Here is a 27,242-nt window from a genome sequence, read left to right as displayed (position 1 = left end):
GGTGGGGTCGGGTGGAGCCGAGCCCGGCGGCAGCCGGTGAATCAGCGCCGGTCTGCGCCCGGGTCAGCCCTGACGGCCCATGCCAGATCCCGCGAGGAGTAGCCGAGCCGCTGACCACCAGCCATTCAGGGCTCGCTGGCTTGGGGAAAGGTGACGTCATCGTAGCTGGGCGGTGTAGGAAGGTTCCACCAATGGGATACAGGCAGAGTGGCTTGCTTTCTGTAGCTCTTGGCCAATACTAACAAAGCAAAAGGGGGCCCGGTTGTCGGTATAGAACCAATGGAAAACAGGGAAGGAGCACGAGGCGGAGTTGCGAATCCTATCACCAATTGGAAAGAGAGGGTGGAGCCCGGGCCTTATCAAGCGTGACCAACCAGCGAGAGGAGCGGACACTGAGGGGCGGGGCTGTAATGCCTTCCCCCAATCGGACAGCGCCAGAGGCGGGGCATTCTTTGGGGTGCCCAATGAGGAACGCAGCCGAAGCGGGCCTGTCAAGAGAAGGGGCTGGGGGCGGGGGGACGGTGAGTCGGAGATAAACACTCCGCGGCGGTGGCGGCTGCTGCTCTTCTTTGGGTTCTGTCACGGTGTCGGTGGTGCTCGGCTCACCGGTCCCCTCCCCCTTCCGGCGAGCGTGGTCGCCAGAGAGCTTCTCTCAGCCCTGCTCTGCGGGGTCCACAGCGGGGCGTGGGTGTCCGGCGGCAGCGGCGGCGAGTCCGTGGGCAGTGGGGGTTGGTCCAGTGGCTCCGGACCCCGGTGCAGAATGGCGGCGGCGGTTCGGATGAACATCCAGATGCTGCTGGAGGCGGCCGACTACCTGGAGCGGCGAGAGAGAGGTGCACGGGGACGGGAGGAGTCCGGCCCGAGCGGGGACTGGGGGCTCTGAGGGGCCCAGCCGCAGGTCCGGGTGCCCAGCTGCTCCGGGGGTAGTTGGAGGAGCTGAGAGCGCGACCTCGAGCGCTCCCAACCCCTCCAGCTCTCCCCACGCGCGGTCCGAAGGGAGGCCGTCGCTGCCCCAAAGGCAATGAATGGGGGTGGAAAAGGGACCGCTGCCCCGGGGTCCGGAGCGCCGCCCGCTCCGCACCCCGTCGCGAGTGGGGGGCCCGGGGCCCCCTCAGCCAGGCCCTTGGTTTACCTCACTGGGGCTCGTCCCGGCCGGCCCCCAAGTGGGCCTGGCGCCGGGTCTCGCAGACGGAGGAGCAGCGCCTCCCCTGCCCCACACCGTCCCTCCCGGGCTCTGGCTCCCGGTGTTTGCCCCGCACCTTCGCCTGAGGCTGGTCCCACTTAATACACACCAACCTGCTGGACGTTGCCAGTGGGAAACCCAGGCTCCAGGAGACTTGCTGTCTTTCTCAACAATGAGCAGCTGGAATGCTCCTTACACCTGCTCCTCACTGAGGATATTCACTCAATTAAAAAAAAAACCAATCATTGTTCTAAGAATTCCACCTTGCTCCGTTTAATTATTTCCACAATCTTCTTTTAATGAAAAATAAATCAATCTTAAAAGGGAAATACTGTGGAGGGGAGAGAGTGTTGAATGTTCGGGGCTCATTCATTAACTGGATCCTCCGGTTTTCTAGAAGCTGAACATGGTTATGCCTCCATGTTACCATACAATAACAAGGACAGAGATGCCTTAAAACGGAGGAGCAAATCCAAGAAGAATAACAGCAGTAGCAGGTAATTTGGTAAATATTTCCCTTTCTCTTTTAGGTTATACTGTAGATGATACAAACTGCAGAATGGACGTTGCCTGTTGTGATTATAACAGGGTTATAATCATGTAAATGAAGTGGCGATCATGATTCAGTAATGTACACATGGTCTTAAGGCGTTGGAGGAAGCCCTTCTATTTGGGTTGAGGGGACTGAAAAGAAGAGAGAAATGGAAATGTTTTCTATTTCTTTATGAACTTTTTTTAAAACTTAATTTTGCTTTTCTTCCCTTTTGGAGCAAAACTCTGTGGAAACTTCAAGTGAGATTAGCAACAGTGACAATATTTTGCCTTCAGAAGTTGCAGATTCAGGGCAAGTTTTCTATAATTGAAAATACTGGACATTATCCACTTTTTACTTTTCATAGTAAAGATTTTATAGACGTGTTAAAGTATTTGACTTGGCATAGGTGATAGGATTTCATATTTGACATGTAAATTAAATACAGTTATGTGTCTGATAATCTAATTTGTCACTCTATTTATAACGGCAAAGAGGAACGACTGAGGCTAAAACCTGCCTTTTTGGTGATGCAGGAACATATAATATTAAAATATTAATATGCCACAACCCTTTTATGTTAGCCTTGTAGTTCTTGAAATTTGTAAATTTCACTGGGAAGTAAATACTGGTTAATGGTCAATGAAATCACATACTAAAACCCTGAATGTACTTCTTGGTACATGTTGAGTACTCCACTAATGCTATTGCACCCTTTTTTCCCCCTCTTTGCCCTTAATATATGTTAGCTAGGAAATCTGCTTTTATTAGACTCATTCAATTATACCTTTTATTCCAGTAAATTAAAAACATTGACATTTTCAACACTGATTTAGAATCCTTATCTGTCTCCCATTCTCATGAAAATTCCCTGCGAGTAACTGTATTTGGTTAACCTCTGTGGCATAATACAGACAACTAAAAGCCAGAGGTTTCGCACTTAAACCTTAAACTCCCTTGTCCTTGCTGCCTCTTCTGTCCTTGATTCACCCCATTGTCCTTAGCACTGGAAGAACCACAGGATATGAGTGAACAGCACATATGTGCCGAGCTCTTGAATAGGAAGGCACATGAAGGATGGATCTGTTAATTAGTTACCTGGTAGTTCTTGAAATTTGTAAATTTCCCTCCCACCTTTAACATTATCTGAAGGTGGTAACAAGTAAAACTGTGCATGAGTACTGACAGCCTTTAAGAAGAAGGTTAATGCTGACTTGTATTATGCAATGGTATACAACAATTTATGTGTTGCTTTTTGTTACAGTATTTTTAAAAACTTTTTTGGAAGAACGTTGAAGCCTTTGGGTTTATTTTTCTGGATAAGTGTAGCTCATTTGTTACTTTTATCCTTGTCCACTCATGATTTGAGAGGAATTGCTCACATTAATAGTCAAGGCTTAATCCTTAGCATTCTATTTTTTTCTAAGTTTCACTCTATTTTTTTCAAAGTTTTCACTCTGTTTTTTTCTAAGCTTAATCCTTAGCACTCTCTGTTTTTTTCTGAGTTTCGTTTTTTTCTAAGTTTCACGGGAAAGTTGTTGAGGGGATGTTCAGTGGTGAGGAAAAGAAGGGGATGTTGTTGAAGAGAAGTAGCTTGGCCCCAAAGTTGATTAGGAAAGAAAAATAATGATAGTTGAGAATTTCAATTCAGGAAATAGCTTCTTTCTCTTCTCTTTAATATCCAGCTTTATTTCTGGGGAAATGGCTGCAACTCTGGATTTGGGGAAAAACTCTGTTATTTCTGTCAATGGGTTTGGTTTGCTTTCCATGGTTAGAGACCAGAGGCTATCACCGTTGTCCATACTCTTGACTAGTAATGAATTTGTGCAATAACTTAAGTGGTGCAAGGATTTCTGAGAGACCATGATTAAACCTGAAGATGGCACCAAGCAAACATATGAAGCAAGAGCAGGTTGTTTTGTTTAAATGTACTCACTTCCTTTATGACCTGTTCAGAATGACCCTTACCTGAGCAGTGAGACATCTCCCCAGAGAATGCAGTTTGACCCCTTGATTTGAATTAGACTTATATCCAAGGCCATATATGGTCAGGATTTTGAACTGAGGTAAGGGCTATAGAAAGATTACTGCTGGTTTACATAACCATTGGTAACAGTTTATTCTTGTTAATTCAGGTTGAAATGCTGGGCTCTTTGCTTGTAGTGTTTGGGGGGGTGTACTTTTCCTTGGACAATAAAAAATAAGATTTAGCTACATATCAAACTTCTTGGGAAATGAAAATGCAGATCTTAAGTTTCTCTAGCTGCTTGTTTAAAGAACAAAAACAAATGAAATTGTGAATATTGATTGTCTTGGAATCATCCAGAGAACTGCAGGGAGATGGAATCTTTTTTTTTTTTTCTTTCCTACTGATTTTTGAAATCAGTTACTAAATATTTAGAATTGAAATCCAGAGGTTTTAAAAGTATGTTTTGTTAAATTGGTAAAGCAGGCATTGGCAGTAATGTGAAAGAGGAAGTTCAGCACTTGCCTCCCAGTTCTTTTATGAGACACTGGCCGTATAGCTGACTTGACAGGGTGAGTCTTTTTTAAACCAAGGACTGGTTTGGCTTAGTTATCTTTTTGTTAGAATATATTTTTAAATGGTGACATTTGACCTTTATCAGTGATTTCAGAGTTATCAAATCTTTTCAGTAATTACATGGAAAATGATTTTGACACAAGGAAGATGATTTTGACACAAAGTATCTGTATATTCTTATAATGCTTTAATTTAAAATATAAATGTTTTCCCATCAACAGAGTTGGCGGGCAGTCTCTTAACTGGTCATTTTTTGAACGGCCTGCTTTTTATTAAAGAAAAATTCAGTTTCACTAAACCAAATGTACTTCAGTAATGCCCTAGCCATTAGGTATAAGTCCGCTTGTAGAAATCACCATATGTTCAGCACTCTTAAGTAATCAGATAAGATCTATAGTTTCCAAAGCTCTGTTCAAAGTTCGGAAGGAGTTATGCTGCTTATGGAATTTGTTTAAAAGATTATCTTGGGGATTCTGAATTTTTTTATATGTATCTTCAAAGAATCCAGAAATTTTGGGTAAGGGTGCCCTGTGTGCTACGATTTTTCTATAATCAGAGACCATGCTCTTTTCAAATATCCACCCTTCTCTCCTCCACCACCTTCCCAGAATGGTCCTTGTCTACAGTTAAACAGGGAAATCTTGACCAGCTTTCATCATACACTTTCATCCATTTAAAAACTCTGTCAGGCTTTGAACTTGTTATTCCCTGTTAAAACCAGAATGCCACGTGCTTTAAAGCCAAACGTTTGCAGTTGCAGGCCAGACTCTTGTTAACTGTGATATCCTGATGGCCATTGCAGGAAGTATACCATCAGAAAAATATAACTGAAGAACACTGAAGGATAACCAAGTGAATCAATTTAAAGCTTTTAAGTCAACCAGTTTTAAGGTTCCCATGTCCTTTATCTAGAAAACAAATATTCTAAAATTGAAACTACTGTCATTATCTTATTATTTGTTTTTCCTCATGAATAAAAATTGGCACCCCAGAAGCCTTGTGGAAGAGAAGTTTAGTGCTGGGTTGGAAATTTCCCATTCAAGACTACCCCGCACACACCCCACCCCCAGTCTCTGGTGTGAATGAACTTGGTGGTGGTGCCTCTTGATGTAAATGAGTGGCTGAGCGTTCACAGAGGTAGTGTTCCTCCATGATTACTGTGAGAATTTATCTCCTAGGCCCAGTAAGGTTCCAGTTATGGCCCCACAGAATTCTCGACCTGAGCCAGGGTGTCATCTCTCCTGAACTGATTAGGGTCCAGAGAATTTCCATAAGTAAAGTCAAGATTCAGCTCCTTTATAATGCTGGGACGTTCCTCAAGTTTATTTATAACTAGTTAGGCATGAGTTGTATGAGAAGGACAATAGCCACATTGACTGATTTCTTATGACTTCTGTGGAAACCTGTCCATAAATCCTTAGACCAGGGTCAGCTATAAACACACTAAGAGTATGATTTCACATACACCTCCACTTTCATCCAAGACTCTCTAATCACTTGTACAGTTGCTACCTCATTGATCCACGCTTGTTCAGTAGACAACTGGCAGTCCTTTTTATTTCCATTTTACAGAGGGGTTAACCGAGGACAGGATGGTAAGGAATTTTATTTCTTTCACAGTACCAGTCGGTGGCAAAGCTGGACTTGAGATTCCACCCGAAGTGCTGCCTTAACTAGCCTATCGTCTTTCTGTTGAGCTGAGTCTTGGAAGCCTCTTCCTGAAATAATTTGGTAGCTCTTCAACAGTAGCATCTTTCAGGAGGTTGTACATGATAAAATAACTTCAGGAAATAGAAAGATTGAGCGAAGAAGGGTTATTTTTATCCATTTTAAACTGTATCCTATAGTCAAACAACTTAGCATACAATTTTGGTGTACAGCACACCTTGAGGCTGCAGGGCAGGGGTGGGGTGCCCCATCTCCACTGCTGCACGCTCGGCCTGAAGAGAGCTTTGCGGTGTTATACGGCCCAAATTCACATAGCAGTGTGCGGCTGTTCTCCTCTTTGTGTAAATAGAACCCTCTTATTTCCTTTCTTAAAATGGACTACTTTTCCACTAGGGAATGCATGCCTCTTAGTTTGTCACTCCTCCTTGAACTCTGTTTTAGATCTTTACATTTATCTAATTCCCCAAAGGGACTAATTTCTTTAGTAGAGCCCTTTCTCTGTCTTCTCTCCTACCAACTTGGGAGAGAAAGCAGTTAAAATAATTGTGTTGGTGTTGGAGTAGTCCTTTAAGACAAGAATAATCTTACTTTTATTGTTCCCTCTTTCAGATCGACTCACAATGAAATGGAGAAGAATAGGTGAGTTGCAGGTTCTGGGGGTGGGATGGGGGGAGTTTTGATGTATTCTTTTTTCATTAAGTTGAGACTTAGTTGTGGCTCTTAAGTTCCCACACTTAGCACCTGATACAAGAGTTTACTCAGGGTCCTCTAATCAGCACTGCCCGTACATCACTTAGATAGACCCAAAGACAACACCCCCAGTCCTCAGCCCCCGCAGCCTGCTCTTCCCGAGCAATGTGTTTCTGTGTGACTATTCTAAGGCCAAAGCATTTTAGGTCAGAGGCAGTGTTTCTACAAATAGTGTTTTTTAAAAATTACATGCTACTGAACATAATTGGTAGCGCTGTCTTAAATCATGCACACACAGATATATAGATATAGATATAGATCTATATAGATATAGATACACATACACATACATATGTGTATATGTGTATTTACAGTTCACTTGTGAATAAAGATTCTCAAAAGTCAGGCAAATGTATGCATAGCAGAAATTGGAGATGGTGAGGCACTCAGACGAGGCCGGCCACCTGCACCGGGCTCCATCTTGCCACAAGCTGGAGTTTGTCTCTCACCTAGATCCCCTCTTGCTGCTTATTTAAATCTTTATTTTTCAAATGACATAGCCTAGTCACTCTCAACTCTGGTTGCACATTAGAATCACTTGCAAAGCTTTTATTTTAATGTTTTTAAATATTTTTATATGAAATACATTATACACATACACTCATATACTTGGGGGTAAGAGAACAAATTTTTATTTCTACTGATTTATTTTATGTATTTATTTTTTGTTTCTTACGGATGCCTTTTTTTTTTTTTTTGGCTGCGTTGGGTCTTCACTGCTGCGCTCAGGCTTTCTCTAGTACAGCGAGCGGGGGTTACTCTTCGTTGTGGTGCACGGGCTTCTCATTGTGGTGGCTTCTCTTATTGCAGAGCACGAGCTCTAGGTGTGCGGGCTTCAGTAGTTGTGGCATGTGGGCTCAGTAGTTGTGGCTTGCAGGCTCTAGAGCACAGGCTCAGTAGTTGTGGCACATGGGCTTAGTTGCTCCGCGGCATGTGGAATCTTCCCAGACCAGGGATCGAACCCGCGTACCCTGAATTGGCAGGCGGATTCTTAACTACTGCGCCACCAGGGAAGTCCCTCTGCTGATTTTATAAAATAACTTTTTGTTATAGAACTTTTCAAATATACAAAAGTAAAGTGAATAATGTAATCAATTCCTATGTATCCATCACCCAGCTTCCACAATTATCAATATTTTTCCAATCTTGTATAGTCAAAACCACCCCTTTCTGTGGAGTGTTTTAAAGCACATTTTCTTCTATCTCTAGTAAAGATTAAAAAAAAAAAAAAGACATAACCACTTGCTTTTACCATGCTGAAAAAAAATTAATAATTCTTTGTGAAGCTTTAGGGCAAAAAAACCCCCAAAAACACCAATGCTCAGACCTCATCCCTAGCAATTCTGATTTAATTGGCTTGGGTTGAGAGTCTGCACTAGTATTTTTTTATAAAAACTCCCCAGGTGATTCTCATATGCAGCCAGGGTTCCAAACCATTTAACAAGCCTCATTCTGGTCTCTGAGCTCCCATCAGTTTGAAGTACAGGCTACCCATCCAGATTGAGTGACTTTCTTGGTGGCCTGCATGAAGAAGATGATATGTAATGATGGTTCTGTAAATATATGTGGTTATTTCATGCAAACCCTCTTTGAAGAGGGAGCCTGACTCTGATAGTCAGGATGTGAATGACATGTTTCGTCAGTGAAAGGGCAGACCAGGCCCTGACTAGGAAGGAAAATCTTGGAACAGGGCAAAGATCTAGCATTACTCCACTGTGTATGTGTGTGTGCGTGCGTGCACGCAAGCATGTGTGAGAGAGATGGATGCAAGGTGAGTGTGCCTCGCACATGTGCTTCTCCCCATCCTTCTTCTCCCCTTTCAGTTTCTTTGTGATCGTGACTGACCATGTTTGAAATCAGAGCGTCTTTATGCATTAGGGATTTATGTATCATGAGCTGGAAACTCCAAAGTATCTCTTCTGAAGACAGAAAGGTAGTCTTTCTGTCTTCAGATGTGGCTTCTCTTTCTCATCTTTAGATTCTCTCCCATCTTCCTGCCTCTGGGGTGAACTGGGTAAACTGGGACTATTTCTGCTGAAAAGTCTTCTAGTTCTCCTCCCCCTAGGCATTTATTTTTATTATTAAAATTTCATCCCTTCAGGTAAGGGCTCTTAGGCTTACTTACTACAGCTTTGTGCCTTTTACCTCTGCAGGAATACCACAGGATGTCGATTTTATCATTTTTTTTAAATATTTATGTATGTATGTATGTATGTATTTTGGCTGCGCCGGGTCTTAGTTGCAGCATGCGGACCCTTAGTCCCTATCGTTTATTTTAGCAGTTGAAGAATGTTTATTTTCTGCCTATAGTGTCTTAAGAGCTTGTGCTCAGTACTGGGTACTAAGTAAGTTCATACTGGGGTATTAAATCAGCATGGTCTCTATCCTAGAGAAATGTAGTTTGTCTAACGAGAAAGACACAGAAACAGTCTGCACAGGAGGCTGTGGAGGCGAAGTTTCTAGAAAATTGGATTTGAAGTCATCACTGAGCAAGCTGCTTATAATTCAGATTGCTTGCATGTGACCAGTCTACTTTTGCTTATTGAAAAGTTAGTTATCTAGTTTCCTTATTGTCCTTTATTTTTTGGAATTTGGTCTTCTAAGGTCTTGAGCATTTTTTCTCTAGTCTAGAGCATGTGAGCAGAAGAGAAGGAAGTCAGGACTCAAATTTACTTAATTTAACCAAGCACTGGTTGCTGCAATCCGGGGTGGGGGGAGGGAGGGTTAAAATTGTTGGGCTCTTCTCCCGTATAGTGTAGTTGCTTAGGATTTTAGGGTTTGGTGGTCCGCTGAACAGCTGCATTTGTAGTCCCCTTGGTTTCAGTAGCTGAATCCTATAAAACAGTACCACTTTGCTAAAGGCTAATACACCCTTGCCATTTTTTACCTTAACATCACATTTTTTAAAAAGATGGGCATGGCTCTCAAAAAAACAAAAAAGCAACTGAGGAAAAGAACTTTCAGTAATTGGATTTTTTTTCTCTTTAATATTGCGAAGTTAATTATACCTGTGTTAGTTTTTTCATGCAGAAACCTTTTCTGAGGCACGTTAGAGATTCTGGGGAGTTGGTGTGCATCAGGACTCCACTATGAGAATACTGTATTCAACACCACCCATTTAATAATCTTGGCATTGGTGGGAAGATAGAAGAAAAGACTTCTAGAAAGGTGGAGGTGGGAGGTGGTATTGGTGGCAGCAGCAGTATTTTTCATTCAATAGACTAGGCATTTGTGGAGCACCAAAGATGGTGCTGGGGATCCTGAGCCCACAGAGGCCAAGCCCCCAGGGTGGAGGGCTCCATTTAGTCTCACTGTAGATATGTCTGTCACTTGGCCTGTGCTTCTCTGCATTGTAAGTAATTTTGTGGGTCTGTCCTCCTAAGGAAACACCCTTGGTGAGTGTGTGGTCATTCTTTCTTTTTTTTTTAAAACTAATCTTGTAGAAAATTTTGAGAAATATAGAAAATCATACTAAAAATTAAATCATCCCTAATTCTAGCAGCCCAAGGAAACCAATGGAACTTTGAAACGTATCTTTCCAATTGTTTTTTAGAAAGTAACTTTAAAAATAGTTTAGTGTAGAAAATTGGAAAGTTCAGAAAAGCACAAAGAAGATAAACATTACATGTAATAGACCTTGCAGCAGTAGCAACCGCTGAGTTTTATATCCACCTAGACTTTTGTGCATACTTTTTAAAAATCAATATGGGATTATATAGTAAATAATTTGCTTCTTTTCAAGCTACGTTATGAACATTTTCCAATACCGTTAAATCTCCTTTTCTTACATTACTTTTAGTGAATGCCCAGTATTACATCATATGGATGTGCCATAACTCATATAACCAATCCCCTATTTTAGGTTCTTCCCAGTATTTTTTTTTAATTTATTTATTTTATTTATTTTTATTTTTGGTTGTGTTGGGTCTGTTGCTGCACGCGGGCTTTTCTGTAGTTGTGGCGAGCGGCGGCTACCCTTCCTTGCGGTGTGCGGGCTTATCACTGCGGTGGCCTCTCTTGTTGCGGAGCACCAGCCCTAGGCGCATGGGTTTCAGAAGTTGCAGCACGCGGGCTCAGCAGTTGTGGCTTGCAGCTCTAGAGCTCAGGCTCAGTAGTTGTGGTGCACGGGCTTAGTTGCTCCGCGGCATGTGGGATCTTCCCGGACTAGGGCTCAAACCTGTGTCCCCTGCATTGGCAGGCGGACTGTCAACGACTGCGCCACCAGGGAAGCCCTTTCCCAGTATTTTCCTAATACAAGTGATGCTTGCTTAAACTACCTTATGGGTAATTCTCTGTCCAACATCGTAATTCTTTCCTTAGGGTAAATGTATAGTTGTGGAATTCATGGTATCCACATTGTTACGGTTTTTGATGTTGACTGCTGGATTGCCCACCAGGCGGGTTATAGGTCATATTTTCCTTGTACCTTTACAAGTTTATATTTTACCTTAAGACTTTTATGAATTTAATAAGTAAAAAGCAAACAGAAACACACAAACTTGTTTTAATTTGCATTTCTTGTATTACTAGCACAGTTTAATAATTTTCATATCTTTGACAGTTTGTGTATGTGTGAATTGCCTGTTAAATAACCTTTGCCCAATTTTCTACTGAGGAGTTTATATTTTTCTTTATTTTTAAAAGATTCTACTATATGAAGGATATATATGAAAGAGATTGCCTCTTCATGTATCATATAATTGTCCAGTTTGTCATTTACCTTTACGGAATCAGTCTTCTCTCACTATCTGAAATTGCCGCCTCTGTTGTATACTGAGTTCTTGCTTATGGCTAAGTCTGGTTCTAGACTTGTTCTTCTGTTCCACTGACCCACCTGCTCTTCCTGTGGCAGCGTACACTGTTTTCATCATCGTGGTTTTATGCACTTCAGGATCTGGTAAAGCAAATCTCTATTCTTCCCTCCTCCTTCTTTTTTTTTTTTTGCGGTACGCAGGCCTCTCACCGATGTGGCCTGTCCCGCTGCGGAGCACAGGCTCCGGACGCGCAGGCTCAGCGGCCATGGCTCATGGGCCCAGCCGCTCCGTGGCATGTGGGATCTTCCTGGACCGGGGCACGAACCCGTGTCCCCTGCATCAGCAGGCGGACTCTCAACCACTGCGCCACCAGGGAAGCCCCCTCCTCCTTTTTTTTATTTTACTATGTTCTTAGCTCTTTTCACCAGTTTATTTTTCCTAATGAATTTTGTAGTCAGTCCTTCAATTCTCCGTACCCCAAATTCTTTTGGGGATTTTCAAAATCCAAATTAAACAATTCCAGTATAAATTAACCTTTAAAAGTTCATGTTGACATTTTAGAGCTCTCCATCCAGGATTTGACGTGTGTGTTCATTTATTCAGATCTCTTTTCTGTCTCTAAGTAAAGTTTTTTGATGTTCCCATATAGATCTTGCACATTTCTTGTAAAAGGTATTCCTGGGTTTATTTGTATATATTTTAAAATTGCTATTGGTTTCCCATTGTAATTACTGATTAATTATTGTTGGGATGTGGGAAACCTTTTAGTCTTTGATTGTTGTTATATGCCCTTTATTGATGATAATTCTGCTCTTTCCTTTCCTTAGCTGGGAACTCCTCTTGTTTGAATGCCTTTCAATAAGCCACTCAGCAAATGGAGGCTGAGTGAACACATATACGCTGCAGCCAGTGGGTCAGGAGTCAGGTGCTTGAATGGGCTCCTTTTCAAAAGAAGGTTCTAGTATCTCCTTTAATTATAGACACTCGTTTTTCTGGAATGGTACATATGTAGGCCTTTCTGGAATTAGGCAGCTGGTCTAGAGAGATTACCTCTGCCAGAGTCTTATGACTCTATGACAAAAGATTTTTTTGTGTGCTCTGTGAGGAGGATTCAGCAGCCTGATCTAAGCTGTTGTTTTCATCTGGTCAAACAGTATTTCAGTGGCATCTGGTCTGTCATGAGAAACCATTCCAGTCAGGTCTCTTCTGGCAAGATATTCTAATTGATTGCAGTTCCCTAGAGTGGTTTCTCTTGGGTCTTGTTTTTCAAATGGCCAAACTCCTTATATCGGAAGGGGTAGGGTCCTGAGTTGTGGTGTGCATTGCACCATTCTTACCGCTTCTGAACGCCCTTGACCACATTCAGATTTCACTCTAGGATGTTGTAATAAATCCACATTGCTTTGTTGCCACATGGGGCTAAGGGCATGGCCTGGTTATTACGAAGGAAGAATATAGGTATTAGTGTGGTCTATGGTGGCGGTGTGGAGGCGCACACTGATTTTTACTACTAGAATCCATCTTTCCTGGACGGTACCTCTTGGAAGAACATGAAGAAGAGACATGCTGGTTATTCAGCCAATTTCCAGTCCCCTACAGGGAACATTGGAGGCACTCCCTGACTTTTTGTCATAGACACTAATAGTCAAAGGGTGAGAAAGAGCTAGCAAGTACTAATTATAATCTATATTTTGTATTTTTTAATTGGGCTCTAGAAAGGAAATATTAAATATATACTTATGTATTTAATACTTTAATAGAGAAGTGACTTTATTACTTTAAAATGTAGCCACCATGAATTGCTGTTTCCACATTGCTTACTGAGTGCCGTGTTCCCATACAGTAAGCATATGACTATCTCTGTATATTTTACAAAGATTACGATCACAGTTACGAGAAATCTTCAAACCTTCCAAGGTTCCGCCTAAGTCGGTAATAATGATGCATTTGGCAATTATTTCTAAAGGGTCCATTTTAGAAAAAGGAGAGTACTTTTCTTCCTCAGAGAGTGACTTGTAGTCTTCCCCTGGATTTTTTGTTTAACCCAGTAAGGCTTTGTTCTCAACCCAAAATCTGGAGAAGGTTATGATCTCTGTGACCTGTAATCACTTTTAGGGAGTAATTTTTTGACCCATTAAGATTTGTTTCTTCTTAGTCTATACTAAATATCCTTTTTTTTTAAATCACTACACAGCTCATACATACCCATATCTGAAGTTATTTTTATTCAACTTCCAGTTATCCTATAGGATTTACAAAGCTATTTAATGGGCTAAATCTGTGTCCACACAAAGGTAGGAGAGGAAATAGGTATTGTTTATGCAACTCTTTTTTTCTTCTTTGGAAATAATCTTGGGCCCAATTTTAATGAAAACTAGTACTCAGTGAGGTCCAGTGTATCATGTTCGTTAAGTAGGGCTTTCCTCAAAGAGAAGGGACATGAATTACCAAAGAGATCAGATTCTCCTCTTAGGTCAGCATCTGCAGGTGCATTATTATTTCTAGGCTCCAGTGGGTTAACACGAAATAGAAGACTTGGTCATTTCCATTATTTGGTAATGAAAGAAGCAGAATATTTAAATACATAGCAGGTCTGCAGCACGCAAATAAACGAATGAATGAATGTGATCTATTTGGAAAGGGAAAAAAGCTTCTGATAGGCTATGAAAGCTTGAAAACCTTTATGGAGAAGTTAAGTCAAACAAGATGTGGATGAGGGAAAAGAAAGAATATGTTTGGTAGAGGGCAAAGGGGAGCCCATTCTAGAACTTTCAGTAGGAACGGATATTTGTCATGGTCTGAAGGTAGCTCATATAAATAATTCTGCAATAATTTGTTTCCGTGTTTAATCACTTCAGCTAAACTTTAACCTTTAAACTTTTACCTTCAAGGCAGGGACTTGGTCTTACTCAACATCGTATCCCCAGCGCCTAGGAAAGTGGCAGTATGTAGTAATCCTTTGAGAAATGCTAGAGGAATAAATGAATGAAAGAGCCAAGCATATATTTCAAGATTTCCACCTGCGAACCTAATTACTTATCTACCCTCTTAACTGGCTGCCATACTGTTTACTGTGCCCCAACCTGATTCTTTTTTGTCATACACTTCACTGTGAAAGTCTGACGGAGAGAGTTCAGTTAGATCTTCAATAAAGAAGAGCAATATCTGATAACAGTGTCTCCCTCACAATACAGACAAAGACAGACAGACACACACCTGATTTCATACCATTCCTGGTCTTGACTGCATCCAAGTCAGGAAGAACTTTAGGGACGACAGAGTAAATTCAGGAGCACTGTCTGCAGGTAGCATAGTCTCTACCTGTAATCTTACTTTTTTTGTTGCATCTTTCTCCCAATTTACAAATCTGCTGGCCTGAGAGAGAGAGAGAGGTATGAATAAAGTCAAAGAAGCTTGAGTCTGGGGACTTCCCTGGCGGTCTAGTGGTTAAGACTTAGTGCTTCCACTGCAGGGGGTGCGGGTTTGATCCCTGGTCAGAGAACTAAGATCCCGCATGCCACGTGGCGTGGCAAAAAAAAAAAAAAAAAAATCTTGAGTCTGGAGGCAGAGGTATAAAGAGCAGACTTCAGAATTGTCTGAGAGCGCACTGGTGAGCCCCGGTGCCGTCCATCAGTGCCAAAGCTCGGGTTGGGGTGGCGCCTCCAACAGCCCAGAGCCCACTTCACTGATGACCTCCTTCACTTGCATATTAATTTTCCGTACTTCATGGCTGACAAGAGTGAAGGAAAACTAACAACAGAACTCTGAGGTATCCAAATATACTTTAAATCTTTAATATATTTGGAATTTATTTTGATGTTAATCTCCCCACTCCCCTGCCATTTTCTGAATAATCTGGGCTATCTCCAAGGATTTGCAGTGTTAGCTCCGTTATATGCTAAATTCATATCTATTCCTAAAGTCTGTTCCTGGGAATTTTTTCTTCTCTTCCTGTGACTTGTCCATCTTTTCCTGTATTAGTATATTCTGTTTTTAATTACTGCAGCTTTATAATACAATTTAATAACTGGTACCAAACGATCCTCTTCATTCTTCTTTTTCAAAAATTTTGGAGGTCTCTCACACAGTTATGCTTCTAGGTGAGGTTTAGACTAATTTCCCAGCATTAAAAAGATTACAGTTGGGATTTTTTTCTCTTGGTATTATGTTAAATTTGTAGACAAACTTGGGTAGCATTGACATTTTTACTTTGAGGGTTCATATCTAGGAAAGTGCTGGTTTTTTCCATTTATTCAGATTTTCTTATGTCTCTCTGCAAAGTTTTATAGTTTTCTTCCCAGAGATCCTTCCCAAACTCTTTTTTTTTTTGCGGTACGCAGGCCTCTCACTGTTGTGGCCTCTCCCGTTGCGGAGCACAGGCTCCGGACGCGCAGGCTCAGCGGCCATGGCTCATGGGCCCAGCCGCTCCGCGGCACGTGGGATCCTCCCGGACCGGGGCACAAACCCGTGTCCCCTGCATCGGCAGGCGGACTCTCAACCACTGCGCCACCAGGGAAGCCCCCCAAACTCTTTTAAGTTTGTTCTTAGACATGCTCTCCTTTCTTCTTGCTATTGTACGTGAGATATTTTAGGTTCTCTGGGTATGGATAACACATCCAGAGATGTGCTTGGATTAACAAGGTCAATACATATTTGCCCCAATTTTTATTTTCTTTTGGCCATCACAGTAGAGAGATGTAGGCAGAGATCTCGGTGTGCTTCAGATGCTTCCCCCTCAACCTTGGAGTCCCTTCTAGCCCTGCCTCTACACGATGGGGGTGGCTCCAAAGGAGTCTTTCCTTTAGCCTGGGTTAGCATTATAAAGTCCTTGCTGATTTTTAAACGTAAAAAAATAATACCTTTAGCATAAGCAAGATCTTTATTTCCATAGAAAATGGGTTAGATTTTCCATTAAATCTTTTAATGACAAAAGATGTCAGTTTTCTTTAAGGGAGAGTTTAGTGAATTTGGATTTTACCAGATAGCCTCTATTTACCCTGTGAGATACTCTTGAGTTCCCTATTGATTTTGAAAGGAATATGATAGGGTTATAATTATCTGTGTTTGCTCCCAGCAATTATCCTTCCTCAAAGGAAGCTAGAGTTGAAAGAATGACTGCTGCCACATACAGAGCACTTCATGTCAGACCCTGGTCCGGGGCTTCCATACCCTATCTCAGTTAATGCTCAATGACAGCCCTGGCAGGAGGCATTGTCATCGTCCCTCTACTGCCAAGGAAACGGATGCTACATGGAGTTAAGTAGCTCAAGGCTACACAGGAAATAAGTGGCAAGGCCAGGACCCCAAACCTTTACCCTTAATCACTACACTAATATTTGGTTGTATAGTGACTGACAGATTCAGAATATAAAAATAATTAAAAACAAAAATAAATAAAATTTGAGATACTAAAAAGAAAAAAACAATAAAAAGCTTACTGAAGAGAAGCTCTAGTTCGTATCTAGTTTAATTATCATAGGCCACACTTGATTCTGAGCGTCACTCACTGTAGCTCAAAGATTGGTTTCTGTGTGCTACCGGAGACCAAAGGTATATCAGCGCATGCAGAGTAAGGAGAGTGATATTTCTGAAGAATCAGCAGGTGAGGTTTGTCAAAGTCCATTGGATCAGTGTGAGAGACGAGGCAGTTGGGGCAGGAGGGAGCCAGGACTTGACTACCCTTCTCTGCTGCCAGTGGGGAGCTGGGAGGCAGCTCTTGACAACAGGGGGAGCTCTGTCTGAATATGTGATGAGAGGGGCTCCAAGTAGGGGTCAGATGTGGGTACCAGGTGACTTCCTGTTGAGGAAATGTAGCAAAACCCCTGCTAGTTCCTGAAAGAGGGGTTAGGCCTGGTTCACAGTGGGACAGCAGGCTCCTTCTAGAAGGCCAGAGCCCTGGGCACAGGCGTGGTCGGGACTGAGGACAGAGAGCTGAGACAGGAGCTTGTTCTACTTGTTTGGGACCTGGGCACTCCATGGGTGCTCACGGCTGGCTGAAGGATTCCGGATCCCGGCGTGGGGTAGAGGGGGGCGGGGTGTGTCTCAGGCTTGAGGCCCCTCAGTGGGAGCTGCTACAGAGGGGTCTGTTTGCTTTTTTGTCTGGTTCAGGAATTGAATTTCACTATCATATCATGGAACTGAGCCTGCTTCACATACCTCATCCCTCCCGTGGGGGTGGCCCAGGCACCAACCCCGGGGATGTGCTGCAGGTAGGCGGCAGGCGGGCAGGGCAGGCATCAGGCTGGAGCGGTGAGGCAGGCACTGCGAAAGATACAAGTTGGCTTTGACTCTCTACGAGAATCCAGAAAGCACTGTGCTCCTATTTCCATAAAACTAGGTCAGAAAACACTGAATGAACATGTTTTAGCCTAAACTTGAAGTAGTCAAATGGCTTATTTCAAGTTTCACAACTGGGAGTGTTCTTTGGAAACCCACATTTGGGTAGTGAATATTGTACTTTCTGGGCTAGACTCCCTGAGTAACTAGGAATGACGACGCATGGAAAGATGACTTTATTATTTTTATCAGTAGACAAACTTCCTTAAAAATTTACATACTCATATCTGTAGATAAACCCACATCATAAAAGGACTAATATGACACTGTTCTGAATCATGTAGTCTTTGCAATGAGCAGGCTGAAAAATGTCTAAATCTAATTTTATTTTTGAACTTGTTTTAAAACTTGACAGTCTGTAAACTTCGTAGTGAGAATAACTATATGTGACTAATCATACATTCTCATGGTGTTTCTAATAACATGATCTATTTTCATGGCTCTTGGTGAAGAATATTATCCAAGGTGAACAAGTACCTTTTATACACAAATTCTGTTTTTGTTTTTTTCTCCTCATGTAGTAGTTGGAGGAGCAAACCTCTAATGTGGCTCTTTGCTGGTGGCCATTCCATGTGGGCAGGTTTTCAGAGCAAGCGGAAGTCTTGTAAAATAGTAAGCCTCTTGTACCGCTACCTCTTTCTAGCTCAGGAGTGAATGCTGGACTTCTCTAGCTTGCCAGGGCTTAGGGGACCTTGGAGAGTCTAGGACAACCTCAAGAGCCAGAAGAGGAAGGAGGCTCAGAAGCAGGTGAGGTGAGAGCTCAGAACCACTTGTTGGATCTGCCTTGGGGGAACCTCCTGAAGTCTTGATGTGAAGGGTGTGAATTGACTGCCTTGGTCAATATCAGGTATACTGGCCTGTATTTGAGCTTTCTGAAGCAGTTTTCTTCTTTCGATCCCAACCTTTGTTAATACGGTGAAATTTTTAAGAGGGAAAAAGGGGCAAACTGAGCTTTCCAGTTGTCTTCCAGTTCAGCTGGAGGATAGCCTCTCAGCCTCCCAGGACCTCTTCTCCAGGTTGCCGTGGGGACGGGCAGTGGACATGTACCTAAAACCCCAGGACCCTGAGCACTACTGAAGGTGCAGAGACATAGCAGAGATGGACTCTGCCCCGAGAAGCTTCAAGTCTAGTGGAACAGACGACACCAACCACGCGGCAAGCGTGCATTAAGCCGATGGGAGGGGAAGGCACCAAGGCAACCCAGCAATGGTTAAGTTGCGGCCCCATCTTTCTAAGGAGTTGGCAATGAAAGGTTAAGTCACAAATACCAAAAAAGGCAGGCAGAACAGTGAATTTCCCAATGAATAGGATAAACTAGTACGCACTCAGAAAATGGAGGAAGCACTGTGGACTGGAATGGCCTGTGAAGACTTGAAGGAGGTGGTGGGCTGAAGCAAAAACTCTGAATCTTGGCTGTTTCTCACATTCACAGAATCTGCTAGCCTCTAGGATAAAGCCTAAACCAAGGTTTCAGTGAAGTATTAATTTCCAAAATTTTAGGGACTCTTGTGCTTCTGCCACATTCTGCCACACTGCAAGACCTGTTGGTGGTTCTCTCCAGCTGTCAGCATGCTTGTTAGTATAGCAATACCACTGATGGGCATTTTCCTTGTTTCTAAAAAATGCATCTAACTTTTTGAATGGTTGAAGGACGAAAAAGTGTAACAAATTATTCAGTAAAAACTCCCCCCCTTTCCTTGTCCCTGTTCGACTAGCCCCTGACTCCTTTCTGCCCAGCCACTGTTACTAGTTTCTTATGTATCATTCCAAGCTTTCTTTATGTTATACAAGAAAACATGCCTTTAGATAATTATTTTTCCTCCACTTTTACCCAAAGATGTAGCATGTTATATGCACAGTTTGGTATCTGGCTTTTCTTTACTTAACAGTATATCTGAACGTTCTTTCCTCATAGTACATAGAGTACATTTTCATTCTCTTTCATAGCTGCATAGTACTCCACTGTATGGATATACCATACTTTATTTGATCAGTTCCCTATTGATGATGAGTTGGGTTGTTTTAATCTTTGCTATTACAAATAAAGTTGTAATGAATAACCATATACATTTGTCATTCACATGGGTAAATATTATATACAGCAAGATATAGTTGTAGTGATTTAGTGGTCCCGGAAGGGGAAAGAACAGTATGGGTTCAAAGGATTCTCTCACTGGCATGTCATTACTTTCTGAACTTGGATGTTCTGTAGGTCACATCATAACCCAGAAACCTGGAGATAACCTGATTCATGTGCTTAAAAAATAGTAGATATGAATCTCTACCCCTTCATACATATTATAGACTTAACTTTAGAAAACCATGGATTTTGCTTTTCCTTGGTTTTTACCAGAGTTGTATAATTTCAAAAGATGTCCACTTGGCTGGAAGTCACTGGTGGCATTTGCCATCACTGGGCTGGGCGACTTCATACTCTGTTTGAGCTTGTTCTCCCGGGTGACATCCGGCTGGCTTTGAAAGTCTCCAATGCTACTATGATCTTGTTTTTGTAGACGGGCCCACCTTCGCTTATGCCTGGAAAAGTTGAAGGGGCTGGTGCCACTTGGTCCAGAATCAAATCGACACACTACACTGAGTTTATTAACAAAAGCCAAATTGCACATAAAGGTAAGTGCATCCTGGGATGCCTTTTTGTCTTTACCTGCCCAGGGAGGGTTTGTTTGTTGTTATGAGGGACAGCAGATGTCTGTCTCCAGGACAGTTCTCTCCTCTGAACTCCTCGAACTCCAACCAAGTCAATGTCTTGGATGACTCACAGACTCAACATGTCCAGAACCCAGCTGAGTAGTTCTCACCCCTGTGCGCCAGAAGTTAAATTGTCTATCCAACTGTCCATCTCATGTACAGGCCAGAAAGTCAGGGTCATCCTTGCTGCTGATGATCATCTTGCTCCTTAGCCACGTGTCTCCAAGACTTACATATGTCACAGCCTGCTGTATTTCCACAAAGTCCATCATGTACTGTAGTAAACTCCTCAGAGGCCTCTTCCAAGCTAATCTCCAGGCTTGCCAAGAGCAATCCTGCCGGAGCTCAAATCAACATGTCACCACATTTAAAAGTCTTCCGTGGGGCTTCCCTGGTGGCGCAGTGGTTGAGAGTCTGCCTGCCGATGCAGGGGACACGGGTTCGTGCCCCGGTCCGGGAAGATCCCACATGCTGTGGAGCGGCTGGGCCCATAGCCATGGCCGCTGAGCCTGTGCGTCCGGAGCCTGTGCTCTGCAACAGGAGAGGCCACAACAGTGAGAGGCCATGTACCGCAAAAAAAAAAAAAAAAAAAAGTCTTCCATGGCTCAGGACACACTGTATGACCAGGCCTGCCCGACCCGGCCGTCCCCTGCCTTTGCAGCAGCAGCTTGTGCCAGAGGCTCCCCTCTCTGCCTCAGCCCTTCTTTCAGTCCCTTGCACTTGTCAGGCTCTCTCACCATAGGGCCTTTGTACGTGCTATTCCCTCTGCTTGGTACTCTTTCCCCTCCCTTTTTCACCTAGTTAACTTCTTGTCATCCTTCAGACCTCAGCACAGGTATCACCGTGCAGGGAAACCTTCCCTGACTAGGTCACCTCCTTCCTGTGACAGATGGTCCTTATTATTACTGGATCTCTCTCTCTTAGCACTTATCACAGTTGACACCTGACCATGGCTTGTGTGGCTATTTGGTTGTCTCTGTCCATGCTGTTAGAGTATGGACAAGGGAGGGGACCAGATCTTTGTGTTCACCTTGTATTTCTAGCACCTCCCGGAGGGTCTGAAACAGAGTCAGCACTCAGTATATGGCTGGAATAGCAAAGGGTAACTCCTGAGAGCCACAGCCAAAATCACTGTTTAGCATGTTCTTATAGTCAGAGTCATAGCTGGACACGTGTTACTTGAATTATGGTTGATAGCCTTGCGTACATGGCAGTTGTAGGAGGGAAAAGAACTTCTGTTTAGAGCAAAACAACCACAGTTACACAGTCTTCAGAATTATCTGAAGAATTATCTGAGAAGCTAGAGAACAGATTTGTAAAATCAAAATGATCTATGGAAATGTGTTTTCTAAGCTCTTATTTGGACAATTTAGAATCAGGACTTCAAAAGGGAATATTATTCCTGCCAACAGACAGAAGTTAAATGAGGTTTGGCATGACGCAAAAAAAAAAGCGCCTATGTAATTGGGACACGTACTTGAATAAACATACTTCTAAAGGAAAGTCTGTTTCTTAAGCGCCCGTCACACGCAGTGCTCTAGCTCAGGGAGTAGGTGTTTGGGGCGTCACAACAGACAAGGGAGAACAGGTTGGGTGATCCTGCCACAGTCTTTCCACTATCACAGTTGAGGGGTGCTGGACGCTAGAGTGTTAGCTCACCCCGGAAGCCATGCGACAGTGCAGGTTCCAAAGTGTTGTCGATGCTGAAAAAGTTAGATGTAGACAGGAGTCACCGGCCAGGCAGCTTCCTGTCCCTGCGAGAAGCTTGACAAGGGACACAGCAAATGGCTTCTGAGGAAAACTGCCGTATTTCCCCACAAGGCAGGGAGGTGCAGGGTCATTACCAATTTTGAAATCTGCCTGTGCCCTTCAACAACTACCCCTTTTGACCTGCAGAAACTTGAAGACTGTGACAGAAAAGCCATTCACCAAATAGACCAGCTTCAGCGAGAGCAGCGACACCTGAAGAGGCAGCTGGAGCAGCTGGGCATCGAGAGGATACGGACGGACAGCACCGGCTCCACGGTCTCCTCGGAGCGCTCCGACTCTGACAGGGGTGAGCCCCCCCGAGCCCGCATCCTCAGGCCCCTCCCCAGCCCCCTGCCGCCTGCCAGAGGCGGAGCCGAGGGGAAGCCGAGAACCCCCGTGACTCGGAGAAGTCGAGGGGCGTGGCCTGCGGGGACAGGCGTCCTCTCCTGCAGCGGTTAGGCACCGCGGCCAAGGAGGGGCCCTGCCGAGTCGCTTGGCCCTTCCGAAGCAGGCCTTCACCACGCTCTGTCTCGTCCTTCCCACAGAAGAGATCGACGTGGATGTCGAAAGCACAGACGATCTCACGGGCGACCTGGACTGGAGCAGCAGCAGCGTGAGCGACTCGGACGAGCGGGGAAGCATGCAGAGCCTGGGCAGTGATGAGGGCTACTCCAGCTCCAGCATCAAGAGGAGAAAGCTCCAGGACGGCCACAAGACGCGTCTTGGGCTCTAGGAGAGCGTGGTCGCTTCGGCTGCCGCCCGGATGGTCCCGCCCGTCGGCTTCGATTAGGTAGCGTATCGGACCTGCCCACAATTTCCTCGCACGTCAGCTTCCGTGTTCCACCGTCACCAAAAGCAGCTGTGCGAAAGTTGTCAAGGAAGTGCTTAGGAGTGTGGGTTTCTTTTTTTTTTCTTTCTTTTTCTTTTATCCACGATCCCCATCTTGAATGGGGTTGAGCGGGCCCCCGCGCCTGCTGGCGTAGGGTAGGCACACGCTGAGCCAGTCAGTGCAGCCTGGACACCTGAGGGCGTCACCGACCCGTTACTGCTCAGTCTGGGGTGGCCGAATGCCACTCGTCCCCAGGATTGTGGGTTTCTGACTGCATCCTCTAGCTTCTCTCTTTCTTTCCATAAAAATTCGTCTCTGACAGACTGTACATTCCAATCACTTTGAAGCACCCAAGAATTCTTAGACGGGATAAGCACTTACTCACATCTCGGCAATTTCCCCCTCTTATTTACTGTCCCCGTGTAGTCTACCAGACCTTCCCTGAAGTTTTCTGGCTTCCTCTGTGACTTGCCTAGCGGAAATGTCCGAATGTGTCTTGTGCTTAGGAAACTGAAGGAAACAAAACTTTTAAAGTTGAGATCCTGATCTCAGAACTCCAAAGTAAGCTTTGAAAGTGGGATTTAAGAGCGCTTAACCATGGCCCTCACCGCCTGTGAGCAGGCAGGAATACCTCCAGAAAACACACCCTTCACACACGTCCCGCGCCAACGCCCCCGACCCGCGTGTGGATGGCCGCAGTATTTCTCACTCTCAAACGGACCCCTTGCGAGCACGTCTTTGGGGTAGCACAGCTTATAAAAGTTCCAGCATCGTTTGTTCTCACGAACAGAACGGTACAGTCTATTTTTGTGCGCTGTCCTTGGGACCATGCTGTGTCCTGCTCTCCCAAGGCACATTTCCCCTCCAAGTCGGTTATGCTCCTTGTCTCTGGAACATTTTTTTTTCCTACCTCAGAGATAAATGAGATCTCCATTTCCCACTTAACACAAACTGATTATGCCTCTTTTGTTTTGTTTTTGGTTTTGGTTTTTTCCCCCAAATAAGTGACATTTGGTCCAATTCTAATCTATTTTGCTGTTTAACTTGCAGCAATAACTGAGCTTTGGCACTAGCTGAGCTAGTGTCCATCATCAGTGCAAGGAGAAGTCTACATTTCTACTCTCTGTTGCAGGTGAACGGGAGGGGATGGTACAGTGTTACTACAATTCCTCTCCTTATTGATTATTTTTGGACACACCCAGAAACTTCTTTATGGAGGCTTTTGGGTTAATAGTTTAAAAGGCTGATTTTTCTTTTTGGTTATGATTTCTCCCTTAAGTGGTCTCCCACTTTGTAGCATTTTTATTTAAGCTAAAACAGAGCACATGTATATGTACATAAGACACATTAAATCTATAAATACTATTTATTCATTTTATATAAACTAATGTAATGGAAAATAAATTCTTATGACTGTGCTTTTATAGATGTTCTAGAAACTTTGTATGTAGGTATCTACAGAATTGGTTCATTTCCCCTTAATACTTTTGCATTCATAGTTTTGAGGTCTCGATGCTTTCAGCCTCTGGTGAATCTTTTTCATTGAATTCAAACCATTTGTAAAACCTGTGACGATGAAACAGAGCGTGTGTCACAAAGTGATGAGAACATTCCTAAATCCACAGCAGCACTGCAACTTAAGGGCTCCCTGGCTGAACCAGTAGCGGCGGCGCCTGTGCCCCCCGCTGGCCTGTGGTCTCCCCGGCCCCAGACTCACCTCCTCAGCGCCTCTTCCTTGCCCACGACTAAAAGCTCAAACGCACTCCTCACGGAAGCTCATTCTGGACGTGAAGAACAGTCGAAACAAAGATTACTTTTGTGTTTATTTTTTCTTTTTATGGATTTCTTAATGTATTAAAATTTTTTAATTGGAAGTAGTGATTCCTAAATGATTCCAAAGTCATCTGTAATTCTTCTGTTTTTGTTTTGTTCTGTTTTTCTCTCCATTTCAGGTTTGGGTGGGGGGAGGGGCAGGTGACACAAAGGATTTTTTTTTTTTATTGTTGGAATCTTTTCCAATTACCAGCTGAAGATTTGCACTGAAATACAACTTGTATGCCTTTTGCATTTTTAAAGCCTGCTTCCTGAATTTAAGCAGAGTGATAGTGTTCAAAGAGCCAGCTCAGCCTGTAACATGTTTGAAAAAGATATACCTGCACTTTGAGGTCCCTTTCGAATGCCATTCGCTAGACCTCGCAAGCATTTTAATTGCTACATTCAAGCGCCTCACAAGTCCACGATGCTAGATCCTGTACGGCATCAAAAACTCAAGACTTTGGCAAAAGCTTGTGGGCTTGCATTGGGGGAGGGAAGGGAACAAAACTTGTGTATTTGTTTGTTTAATTTAGAAATAAGGCATCTGAGAGATGCCATTATTTTCTGTGTTTTAATTGTTGTGCCTTTGAGTTAAACTGCATTTTTGTCTTTTGGTTGAAATATGAAATGTACTGTCCCAATATAAAATAGTAATTATTTGACCTTTGCACTGTTTGTCTGGTCCTTTTCAATTTGATAGCATATAAATGTGGAACTTAATAGATCTCTATATTTTTAATGCGCTTGTGATAAACTGACACCAGGGTTAGACACGACTTTCAAATCTTGAGGTAGACCGAATGCTAGACAGGCCTCTCTCTAACCAAAACTGTAACCTTCAGGACCAGCGAACTCAGCCCCAGGCAGCTAATCCCCTTCCCCACGTGGCTGACCAGCCGCCCTGATGCGCCAATCTGTCGTGTCATTCACTGATCCACCAGCATAACTGTTAAGAGCTATACAGTCTTTTTGGTTCTGTTTTGTTGTTGTTGTTGTTTTGTTTTGTTTTTTTAAGCAAAACGAAAAACCTTTCTATTAGGGTTGTTGGGGGGAGGGGGCGGGCAAAGATATAAGCCCCAGCCTTTAAGACTTTGACTGTTGTACGTAAATACAGATGTGTGTATATATAGGCACATGCATATTTTTATGTGAAAACTGGTTTTAAGAAACTAAAATCAAGTCTACACTCTTATTGATACCATTGCAATGCAAATGGGAAAGTAAAGAGTATGTAGTGCAGTTTAATTTCATGCAGTGAGAAAATATATGTGTACTTCTGTTAACATCCCAGAAAACCTAGCTTTCCATACCTGTTGGCTTAGAATGGCGGGCAGGCGCCCAGGGTATATTTGTTTTCTTTCGCTAAGCAGAGATCTGGGATTCAAGGTGCTGATAGCGACCGTGGCTCCTTTCTCTAGTCACAGATCTAATGCTAGTGATTCAGTGTCACCTTTTTGAGCAGGACCTACATTTTTCTTCCTGTCAACCCAAAATGAAAATAATTTCAGTGTCGATTCAGAATTGAGTACTAAGAAGGCCCTGACCCTGCAATCGGCCGCTTGAGTGGTTTATTTTTGAAGGTGGGCATTCTCCTTTAACCTCTACTTTTTTCAAAAGAAACAAAGGGCCCTTACCTGGGTTTCCTAGGAGCCTCTCTTCTCAGTCCCTGAAGTGGCCAAAAGCAAATCCTGGGGTGTGTAAACTAGGTAAGATTGTGATGCTCAAAATAACTAACAATATCTTGGGGCTTGATAATGGATTTTGTGGGCTTGTTTCTTGCCTCTCCCCCATCCGTTAAAGAAAAAACTTATTTTTGAAAAGTATACACATACACATGATTCAGGTTTTTATATCATACTGTATTGGCAAGGATACCACTTTCATTGTGCTTTATTCCCCCGAATCTCACTCCTTTCTTTCTTCTTGTTTCCCCAAGTTTCTTTGTCTTTCCCCTTTATCGGCCCTGTGTGTTGAACACCAGAAAGTCAAAGGCTGCAAGGCGATTTCCTACAAGTCAATCTATTATTTTTCTATGTTTAACTCTTGGATGCAGTATGTTTAGGTTGCTGGCTACTCCTGATTTTAAAAATCCTTCCTGGCAGAAGACGACCCAAAGACCCCTTTAGGTGAGGTGGATTTTCTCGTCTCTGTAGACTGTGGGATGTTTTGTTTTCAAAAATACCTGGGGATGAGGCCGGGGCTGGGGGGGTACGATATGTGATTTATCCTGATTTTTTCATTAATATTTATTACATGGATGATTTTCTTACCCTGTGTTCTTCTGAAAGAAGAAATAACTGCCTGGCACCGTTAGAGTCAGCTGTTGAATGGCTGAAGAAGTTGAGTATCTTTGTCTTCTCGCAAAATCGTAAAATGAG

The 27,242-nt window shown here is 43.3% G+C and overlaps 1 protein-coding gene across 1 annotated transcript; it reads left to right on the top strand.

Moving 5' to 3' along the window:
• The first annotated feature begins 540 nt into the window (after positions 1-540).
• On the top strand, positions 541-27,003 carry MXD1 (MAX dimerization protein 1). Its single transcript, XM_060026429.1, has 6 exons — positions 541-833; positions 1,581-1,680; positions 6,535-6,564; positions 20,279-20,393; positions 22,368-22,527; positions 22,766-27,003. Exons 1-6 carry the CDS (start codon positions 761-763, stop codon positions 22,951-22,953), a joined length of 666 nt encoding a protein of 221 aa, XP_059882412.1. The 5' UTR covers positions 541-760; the 3' UTR covers positions 22,954-27,003.
• The last annotated feature ends 239 nt before the right edge of the window (positions 27,004-27,242 follow it).

Source organism: Delphinus delphis, chromosome 12 (assembly GCF_949987515.2).
Source record: "Delphinus delphis chromosome 12, mDelDel1.2, whole genome shotgun sequence".
Classification (NCBI taxonomy): domain Eukaryota; kingdom Metazoa; phylum Chordata; class Mammalia; order Artiodactyla; family Delphinidae; genus Delphinus; species Delphinus delphis.
This window is presented reverse-complemented; position numbering and strand designations above follow the sequence as displayed.

Coding starts and splice junctions, on each gene's coding strand:
- MXD1 (XM_060026429.1), top strand. CDS start 761: ATGGCGGCGGCGGTTCGGATGAACATCCAGATGCTGCTGGAGGCGGCC. Junction 834..1,580: donor CCTGGAGCGGCGAGAGAGAG/GTGCACGGGGAC, acceptor CCGGTTTTCTAG/AAGCTGAACATGGTTATGCC. Junction 22,528..22,765: donor GCGCTCCGACTCTGACAGGG/GTGAGCCCCCCC, acceptor TCCTTCCCACAG/AAGAGATCGACGTGGATGTC.